This window comes from Olea europaea, unplaced genomic scaffold (assembly GCF_002742605.1).
Source record: "Olea europaea var. sylvestris unplaced genomic scaffold, O_europaea_v1 scaffold1046, whole genome shotgun sequence".
Taxonomy (NCBI): Eukaryota; Viridiplantae; Streptophyta; class Magnoliopsida; order Lamiales; family Oleaceae; genus Olea; species Olea europaea.
Window position 1 is genome coordinate 230,810 of NW_019227801.1, and position 10,802 is coordinate 241,611.

Here is a 10,802-nt window from a genome sequence, read left to right on the forward strand (position 1 = left end):
CTCTCTCTAATTAATGATAATAAAAAAAATTTAAGGAGGGCTCCATATTTATAAATAAAATAGGACAAAATTAAATTTAACAAGGACTCCAACTGCTTAATATAATTAGGCTTCACAACTTAACAATTATTAGGACTCTATTTCAAACATAAAATCCTAAACAATCCTTATTGATTTAGACTCCACAACTTAACGACATGCACTGACAAACCAGAAACAATGAAAAGAAACAGAAATCAACATAAGGAAGATACAACTTGTTAAAGCCAAAACTAACTAGTGTAATAATCAAAAGAATCAATCTCAAGTAAAGGTGCTAAAAATTTATTATGAACTTATCCTCTCAGAGAACGGATCATAAATGAGTAATAAAGTGATTATCAATTTTTCTTGGACTAAAACGAAATTTAACAAGATAGTAAAGCATCATCATTCGATTACTAAATATCGCCCCAAATAATCGAGGCTAATTAAAAAGGAGTACAATAAGTCCAGGAAACAGAAACATTCCTGTCATTCTCGGTCGCATAAGAAGCAAGTATATGAGCCACTTTATTCCCATTTATTCATTCAATGGAAAGAAGAAGTGACTGGATTTCCATTATCCATTTCACACAACTCTCTCAAAGAGTACTTTAGATATGTGGAAATCAATAGTTTCTCGAGAGCAATTAGCACCATAGTAAAATGTTTTTGCAACCATTAGAAATGTTTGCTTGACATTCTTATTGGCAACATTGGATTCACAGAAAACCAACTCCACAAGCGCCTGCATGTTCTGTTCAATTTCCCTGCTGCATTTCATGATAATATTTTCTGCGCTGCAATCATCTTTTCCCAGTACCTATTCATCACATAACACATGAGAATTGAATTCAGGAAAAAAAAAAAAGAAAAAAAGAAAAAAAATACTAAAAATTACAAACTTATAAATTTATCAGTGGTCCTATAAGCTTCACCTTTTCATTTTGATACCATTGAAGTTGCTGACAAATTTTGTTGGTGAGTTTGGAAAGACGCTGGTATTCAGGATGCAATATTGACTCTTCGGATACAATATGGCCTGCACAAATGTTTATTATGTTTACTAAGAGCTCTGCTCCTTCGTCGCACTTGACTCCTCTATTTAGTTTCATTAGCCATGCTCCCCACTGTCTCATACAGAATTACAACAGATGTCACAATTAACTAAGCCGTTCTTTTTCTGTGTAAGAATGAAACAATGGGGAAATAATGTGAACTCACAGCATTATGTAATTGGTGGCTGATGTCTCTGCCGAGGATCCCCCATGCATCCGTCGAAGCTTGGTCTAGGATTCTCGATAATATATTGAGAATTCGATGTCCAGTCTTACTGCTGCCGGAAAATAAATATAAAAAATATAATCTACATTTAGATTATATGTCCAAGATGCTTAATGTATGATATTGTAAAAATCAACAAATAAATTTTGGGCTAGTTTACCTTTTTGTTTTGGTAAAGCCATTGATGCTATGTATGAAGTTCGCTAAAAAGGCAATCCTTTCCTCCGAAGAAGTAATTTCGTGATTGAAATAAGATACAATTATCTTACAAATAATTTGAGATTTAGCCCATGCAAGTCTCACATTTGACCTCTCTGGCTCAAATATGGTTGCAGCAGCCAAAAAATAGGCATGAAGAAGGTACTTTCTTGTTATCCCAAGCTCTTGCAAATTGTCATTTGCAAACCATCTGTGCAAGGAATTGAAGAAGGGATTAATGAATTGAGTATAGTTAAATGACAAAGATATTTGGGTTATACAGTTACTCTTCGAATTCATTCCATTCAGTCTGATGTTGTGCCTGGCATTTATTGTAATCTAATTTTGCAAGATCGAGATACACATTGTTACTGATATCTGGCATCCTACAAAGGATAATAGAAGAATGTATAAATTAATTTGGAGTATTCAATTCGAGAATAAAATAGATAGAATGTAAATTATATAATTATAATGTCCCTGTTTAATGTAACTAAAAATTAGATTTTTAGTAAATTTAATAGAAGTTAATAAAATATCTGACTAAAAAGTTGTAGATCTTATGAAATTTGTATTAAATTTTATTCTTGTCCCTGACTTAGATTTTGATAAAAAAATTAAGCTAAATCTAACAAGGACTATATTTTTGAGTGACTTTTTAGTGATAGAATAACAAACAATTTGATATTCTAAACAAATTTATATATAAAAGATGTGACAGTTTAGATACGTATATGATACAAACGTGTTACATGACAATATAATGTGTTTGACGTGAATAATATTTTTCTTGTATTTTACATTTTCCAATTTTTTCAAATTATATTTTTCTAACCATCCGCAAGATTTTCCCCTAGTTACAACAACTCCTAACTTAAAGGCTTAAAGCAGTCCCATCTGCGCTTCTGGGATTCCCTACACGGCCGCACTAATTTACCATGTCCAAGCTTGTACAGAAAAGTGTGAACCAGGCAAAATTCATGTTAATTTTCTGAAAAATAAATTTATTGAGTCGGATTATCCCAAATGAATTAATCAATATATTTAAGATAATTGATTAGTGATGTACTACAGATAAAATTGAAATTAACAAATTTGCAACTCCAATAGAGTTGTGTGTGAGAGTAGTATATACCTGTACAAAGTCTTGCCAATCCATACGTCAGTTGCGCCACCATATTGCTCTATGTAGAATCTAGCCTCCACTCGGGGTAAATCAGCATACCATGGTAATTCAAGCCCTTTTGTTATCTGCATCGTTGTTTATCAAACAAATAATTACTCTTTGACGCTTCCACGGATAAAGTGTAATTTTTTTTATTTTTTTTAACCAACAAAAAGGAGATTAATTTTGTAGTGATGTTTATATAGAAATTGGTTCGGTACCTCATCATAAAGTCCCTCAGATATAATCCATTTATCTACAAGATGATGAGATGCTAGCTTTTCTTGTAAAAAAGAGTAGGAGAATTTCTTGGCTTCTTCAAGAGTAGTTTCTCCAGGGAATTGAACTTGAGAAGCCCTGTAGAGATTGAATATTGGAGTGGCAGATTCAATCATTTGACCCCCAAAACAAGAAAATTTATTGTCGTTCTTGAACTGTGTGAAAACATCTGCAAAAAATGAGACATTCCGTTAAAATTACTTGCTTTTTCATCCATTTGAGATCAGGTCCAGTTCTCTTAAGATATAATTCTTGTTTCTGCTTTGATAATTTTTGTTTTCCGATTTACAGAAAAAGAAAAATGAGAGATGGGTGCGCCTAACCCTACCGGGGTTAACACTAAATCAATGCAACCTTAGAAGCCTGAAACCCATGGATGTATCATCGATATCGGAAAATCCAGAATATCTTGCACTGAAAATTCCTTCGTCTGTCCAAAATCTAAAAGAGCAAATTCCATAATCAGTTACCATAGAGATGCAAGATAATGGTGTATTTAAGCCCATATTTGACAACCATTAAAACAAAACTTTTTGAGAATTTATTTTTAACTGCACATTATCGCAATAAAATATTATGAACATAAACTCAAAATTTTTCTTATTTTTAAAAAACACAGTATCCAAAAAAATCATTATTTCAAAATTCATTTTTTCTTAAAAAAACACGTTTTAATGATTGTCAATAGGGGCTAACTTTTTTTGTTTTCTTATTTTGTTTTTACCTGTAGACATAACTTAAAATGTCAGTGATATGTGAGTCGAAAAAGCGGGAAATTCCCAGGCGCTGTAGTCGATCAGCAGCCCAAAGTCGTGGGAATAAATCAGCTGGATATGAATGTGGCGCTGAAGAATGATAAATTCCGTGAGAGAAAAATAATACTTGAGAAATTTTGGGGGTAACCTAATTCAGGTAAGTAAAAATTGACTTCCGTTTTTACCTCCTCCATTAAATGTTTTCACAATATCATCCAAATATCTGAAACAGTTGTCATCTTTAGTCTCCATCAGCGCAAAGGCCGTGGAGGATGGAGAAGTTAAGAATGAACCCAGTGGAGTTTTCAGCCACAAGAGCTTTTTCCAGTCCAAATTCTGTAATCCTTCCAAGCTAAATAGAAGAGTTGTTGGTACTGTGTGAATCAGGTCTTCAGGTATCCTGTAAGATTAAAAGGCCATATTGTTATGCACGAAATCGTATCTAATGCAAATAAAAAATGCCCGTTGTCTTCAGAGAAAAACAAAATAAATGGGACCTTCGTATTTTATTTCATTCAATAAATCTTGTTTAGTAAAAAGACGAGTATTCCTCGGTCTACATAATTGCAACTCAAAGGCATTACCTTTTCATTTTCCGATCTCTTGCAGCATAAATCTCTTTTATCACAGGAGAATCATAGGGAATATCGTCAATGCCTAACTTTCGGGCTCTGTCAAGAAGAGCAGGAAGTACAATTTCAAATCCACAGGTCATGTTTTCTTCCTCTGCAGTTTCAAGCTTGTGTATATTTTCCTTGATAAATGTTATCCCTGAAATATAATTAAGTCATTCATTAGCCGAATGTCCCAATATTTAGAAGTTTACGTTACAAATAATCCTTGAATAATTTGTACCTTTTTCAATTTTCTGGGAATGAAGGTTCCATGATCTCAGCGCAACTACACATGCTAGTGTATTGACTAGCCGATCATATGCTAAGAAAAAATGTTCATCACCCCACGAGCCATCTGAGAGTTGATTGTCGGCAATCCATTGAAGACTTGATGGGAATTGAGGAAGATCAAGTCCATGGAGATTTCTAACAAGAGCAATCCATGCCGTGTCATAGGGTGAAAGGCTTGTTCGTCCTTCTCCCATAGTGTACAACGTCTTCTTAATGTAATCAATGTCCCACTGTGCCACGCTTACCTTAGGATATCATATGATTATATTACTACACGTGGTATCGTACCAAAAACACAAGTTTCCGCAAAGTCGTAAGACCATGTATAAGGGCTGAAGCCTTCCCCGTGCTGAATGGCAAAAACATGAATAGCATGCAAATTAGGAGAAAGTAAAGATTTTGGGTTTTTAGTCTTATTATCACTCTTTTATATCAGTCCTTCACATGTTGAAGACTAGAGTAATAGTAGTAGCACCAAATGGCAGAAGAAAATTTTAATGATGTTTATGAATTGAAAATTTCATCTCACCTCTACGGCTTCCCCATTCCGGACATCCATTTCGTGTACTTGGGACAAACTTACGTGGTCTGTGATTTGGAAAAAATACATGGTTATTGAAGTAGATATTTGACGGATATTGTTTTGTAAAATTGTTCCATTCAAATAAAACATACCGCGATGGACTACTTTCGGAATGCCTTTCCGATTGACATCACTCCCGGGCAGTGTAAGTCCTACAGAATATTCTACTGTTAATTCGATTATTCAAGTCTGAAGCATGAATGGTTGAAGAAACTATAAGGTTTGCTTATGTCTGAATGTGCATTTATAAGCAGCAGTTCTTATCTATGAGCAGTGCATTGTCTAAAGATAAAGATAAAATAAAAACTCTTTAACATAAACAATTTGATGTAACAGCTGGTGTATATGAGAAGGAAATATCAAGGTTTTGTTAAATTAAATAATAATATTTCTGAGGTGCAATCGAAGGTAACGTGATCAAATCTTGCTATGACTCATTCATGAAAATTGCTCAAATCTCAAGATTAAAAGAAAAAATAGAATCCGGATGATACATTAGAGAGTCAAAATTAGAAAATTTTATAATTTTCATGTATAATTACAAAGAGAAAGATTTTTTTTTTCTTATATATACTATATGTTTACAGATAACTAATAATATAAAGACTTTATTCTTCTTAATTGCTTACAGAAAATAATCAAGAACTTACTACCGAAAAATTCATTTGAAGGGCCTTGATTGGCTACAGAAAATGGTGTTTTGTGAGGAACTGGTGGAAAACTACGAAGCTGCAAAATTGGCAACGCCTTCATTTTCTGACTTTGAAAGGAAAAAGGACAAGTGTAGATGCAATGCAATGATAGAGTTGGGGTTCCATTCCGTCATATTTATAAGCATTATCATGTTGGATAATTTCACTTATTGTAAAAATAAAATCACCAATCAAATCAACCAACCGCCGCCGTTTTTTACTATATATATACACACACACACAATTCAATCAACCAATCGCTGCCGTTTTTTACTATATATACAATCCAATCAACCAATCCCATTTATATTTTAGGGTAATTGGCGAAAAACGTTCCTACCTTTCAGCTTAACTGTGGAAAACGTCCCCATCTTTCATTTTTTGGCATTTTTGCCCTCAAATCAACCTTTCGTTGCGATGAAGGTCCTTCCGTCCAATTGCCATCCATTTTGCCGTTAATTAAAGAGAGAGAACCAATTTTTGTCCAGTCAGCAAGGGTAAAATCGTCTCACCCATTGAACCTCTTATTCCCGCCTTCTATGTAGTTCATATATATAACGGTAGCTGAAAAATGGGTGTAAAAATACTTTAAATTATTACATTAAATAAGGGAAAAAATGTCATATATAGTGGTGAAATCTGACCATCACTGCTACTTTTATGTTGGGTTTCTGGAAAAATATAGTAAGATATATATTGAATGGGTGGTCAATTTATAGAGATGACTACTAGATGTTTATTTCTAGTTTATGCTTATTTTGACATTTGGGTAAATTGAGGAAATTGAGTGAAACTGGGTACTGTGAAGTATGTATCAGTTCTATGTATTAGTTCAATGGTGAATGACCCATTTTGGCTTATTGGTGAAGATGAACGGTCCTTTTCACTTCTTCTGGAAATCAAATGAACCTTGCGCTAATAATCTCTACGTAGTTATAATTTTGGCTTAAAACATCCCTACCTATAAAAAGTTTGGTGAGTAAAGTCCCTATCTTTTAGAAATATTTGCTAATAACATCCCTACATTTTAGAAATATTTGCAAATAACGTCCCTGACTTTTAGAAAAAATTTGGCGAGAGAATTCCCTGTTTTCTTCCATATACCACATGTTGATACACATCAACTCAAAAGTCCCTAAATACACAATTCTATCACAGAATCTGAGACACAATTTATCCACCAATCAATCCAAAACTGAAACAAAAAATCCACTACTTGCTGAAGCAAAAATAACCTAAAACTGAAGCAAAAATAGATACAATTCATTTCAAATGTGCAAAATAATTGTATCTCAAATATGCCGGCTGCTGGTATGCGACCATACGAGAGGAGAATGGAGCAATAATTGTTGAAATAGAAGATAAATGGGAATTTTTGAATAACCGAGAGTGGAATGGGAACCATTCGGGCTGTGAATTGTGAAGAAGGAAATTAAGAAAATGGGGGTTTTCAATTGGTGAGACAGTTTTACCCCTATTTAGTGGAAAAAAAATTGGTTCTCTCTCTTTAATTAACGGCAAAATGGATGGCAATTGGACGGAAGGACCTTTATCGCAACGAAAGGTTGATTTGAGGGCAAAAATGCCAAAAAATGAAAGGTGTGGACGTTTTTCACAATTAAGCTGAAAGGTAGGGACGTTTTTCGCCAATTACCCTATATTTTATTATTAGGTCAAAGGTAACTATATATAAAATCCAATCAACCAATCCCATTTGTATTTTATTATTAGGTCAAAGTTGGTTATATTTTATTATTAGGTCAAATTTGGCTCCCAATTTTGACCTAATAATTTAATATAAACGGGATAGGGCTTTCTTCGTCATGGGCTAGACAAGCCCATATAAGAATCTTCCTCTCTAGCCCATTAAGAAATGACATTATCCTCTAACAATTTAGTTAAGAGTCAATGTTGGCCAGTTGCGCACAAAGTTCAAGCTTTTCTCGGGTCACATCCTTTGTCATCATATCAGCTGGATTTTCCTTTGTACGAAACTTCTCTAAAGTTGATTTTTTACCATCAAAACCACCAGCCGTAACTGCATCTGTAAATACCTCCAAAATTGGTTTTGAACCTCCAAATGTCATGCACATCTTTGAAGTACCTCTGAAGCATCTAAAGATCCATTTCACTACCTCCCAATGATCTTTATTGGGATTAACAAGGAACCCACTGACTATACCAACTGCATGAGCAATGTCTGGCCGTGTATAAACCTTGATATACATCAAACTCCCAACTGCAGAGTAAGGAACATTTGTCATTCTTTCTTTATCTTCCTTCTTAGAATGACAAGTCACCTTACTCAGTTTGAAGTGACTACCAAGTGGTTCCCAATTGGTTTAGCATTATGCATGTTAAACATTTCCAGCACTCTCTCTACATATTTTTCCTATAATAACCATAGCTTTCTGGCTTTCTTATCACGAGGAATATGCATCCCCAAAATTTACCTTGCAGGTCCAAGATCCTTCACGTCAAACAACTTGAACAAATCTACCTTCAAAATTTGAATCAACTGCACATCTTGTCCCATTATCAATTATAAACATATCATCTACATATAGCAAAAGGATAATAAAGTTACCACCATGGAATTCTCTAATATAAACACAATGATCTGCATCTGTCTCAGTATAACCATGACCCATCATAAAGTAATCAAACTACTTATACCACTGTCTTGGAGTTTGTTTCAATCGATACAAACTCTTTTTCAACCTACAAACCATTGTTCTTTCCCTCTTATTTCAAATCCCTCTGATTGAACTGTGTAGATTTCTTCATCCAAATCATTATGGAGAAAGGAGGTCTTAACATGTAACTGCTTAAAGCTCAAGATCCAAACTAGCTACTAAACTCAAAACCACTTAAATGTACGTCATTTTGACAATAAGAGAAAATATCTCATCAAAGTCAATCCATTTCTTCTTATCGAAGCCTTGCACTACCAATCGAGTTTTATATTTCACTAGCTTTCCACCATCTTTCTTCAGCTTGAACATCCATTTATTTTTCAATACCTTTTTATCTTAAAGAAGCTCTACTAGCTCATAAATGTTAATCTTTTGTAAAGAATTCATCTCTTCATGCATAGTCTTTACCCAATTCCGTTTGTCCTTATGAGATTGTACCTCATGAAGATATTCTGGCTCCCTCTCATCAGTTACCAACACATAATCTGATGCTGGATACCTGGTTCAAACTACTTCATCCCAGAATGACTTAGATAATCCAGCTATCCTTAACATACTTCTGACATTTTCTACAATGGTACAATTCATTCTTTCTACCACACTGTTGTGCTGTGGTGTACTAGGAACTGTCTTCTCATATCTAATACCATGTTTTGAGTAGTAATCTTCAAACTCATTCGACATGTATTCCCCTCTGTCATGAGTTCGTTGATACTTCAAAAGCTTTCCACTTTCCTATTCCATCATGACATGAAACTTCTTGAAATATTGAAAAACCTGGTAATTTGATCTCAAAAAGAACTCCCACAACATTAGTAAAGTATCATCAATAAAATTAAGAAAACACTTATTAACACCTAAGGACTCTACCTCAATGGGGCCGCAAATATCAGAATAAATCAAATTCAAAATATTATATTTTCTGTTAGAGAATTTCTGAAATGAAACTCTATGTTATTTACCAAATAAACAATAATCACAAGAATTTAATGATGTACCTTTGGTAAAAGAAATGACGGACTTCCTTCCCAAAATCTGTAATCCTTTTTCGCTCATGTGAGCCAACCGCTTGTGCCACAAGTCTGGTGAAGAAACACTTTCAATTGCATTCACCGCTTCACTGCACACCTTTACCTGAGTTTTGTAAAGTGTGCAACAAACCTTTCCTCCAGCAAATGCCATCGGCCCTTTCATTAGTTTCCATCTTCCGCTGCCAAAATAACTATCATACCCTACTTCGTCAAAGGCATGTATAGATAGTAAATTCAGGCGAATGTCAGAAACATGTTGCTCATTCTTCAATGTCAAAATACGTCCAATATTTGTCTGGAGACAGTTATCACCAATTCCCACAATGCTGGCAAAATTATCATTACCCATCTTCACCCTGCTAAAGCTACCTGATTTGTATAAAGTGAAGAACTCCCGTCTTGGAGTAACAAGATAAGAAGTCGCAGAGTCAATAACCCATTTAACAAATGAATCTACAGCACGACAATACTGCTCATCTTTAGCGAAAAATTGCTATCACTACTTCTTCATCTGAAGCGCTAGCTATTGTATTTTGATCAATCTTCTTCTAATTTTTGTCCTCTTTCACTTTATTTTTTCAAGCCATACAATATTTTTTTATATGACCCTCTTTGTCACAATAAAAATATTTGACATTTTCTCTTGTCTTTGACTGACTTCTGAAATTACAATGTCCCTTAGAACCTCTGCTTTTACTCCTTCCTCTGTTTTCTATAATAAGAGACTGTGCATCATTCTTACCCAAGTCTTTTCTTCATATTTTTTAATTAAACAAACCATCTTTAAATAGAGTAAGTTCAAGCATACCATTCAAAGCAGAGTTACTAAGTGATACCACCAAAGTCTCCTAACTATCAGGCACTGAACTCAAAAGTAATAGTGTTTGCATCTCATCATCTAGCACTATTTTCATTGTGGTCAACTGATTTATCAAGTTTTAGAATTAACTCAAATGCTCAGCAGTTGATTTTCCCTCCTTTAGCTTCAGATTCACAAGCTTTATAATAGCAAAAACTTTATTTTGAGCAATCTTCCTCTCATAGAGACTCTCCAATTTTTCCCAAAAACTATGGGCATCTGTCTCTTGAGATATATGATTGAACACATTAAGGTCAACCTACTGTCTAATATATCCAATGGCTTTCCTATTCATCTTCTTCCTGTCACTATCACTCATATTGCTTGGTTTAGC

At 34.2% G+C, this 10,802-nt stretch overlaps 1 protein-coding gene across 1 annotated transcript; it reads right to left on the reverse strand.

Annotated features, from left to right (window-relative positions):
• Nucleotides 1–406: 406 nt before the first annotated feature.
• On the reverse strand, nucleotides 407–5,971 carry LOC111372918 (copal-8-ol diphosphate hydratase, chloroplastic-like). Its single transcript, XM_022995346.1, is given in 15 exon segments — nucleotides 407–844; nucleotides 960–1,151; nucleotides 1,246–1,357; nucleotides 1,466–1,714; nucleotides 1,791–1,889; nucleotides 2,639–2,754; nucleotides 2,890–3,116; nucleotides 3,276–3,388; nucleotides 3,672–3,792; nucleotides 3,888–4,102; nucleotides 4,287–4,473; nucleotides 4,558–4,956; nucleotides 5,137–5,195; nucleotides 5,283–5,342; nucleotides 5,841–5,971. Coding segments are annotated over 12 exon segments (2,109 nt in total). The 5' UTR covers nucleotides 4,802–4,956; nucleotides 5,137–5,195; nucleotides 5,283–5,342; nucleotides 5,841–5,971; the 3' UTR covers nucleotides 407–610.
• Between the last annotated feature and the right edge of the window lie 4,831 nt (nucleotides 5,972–10,802).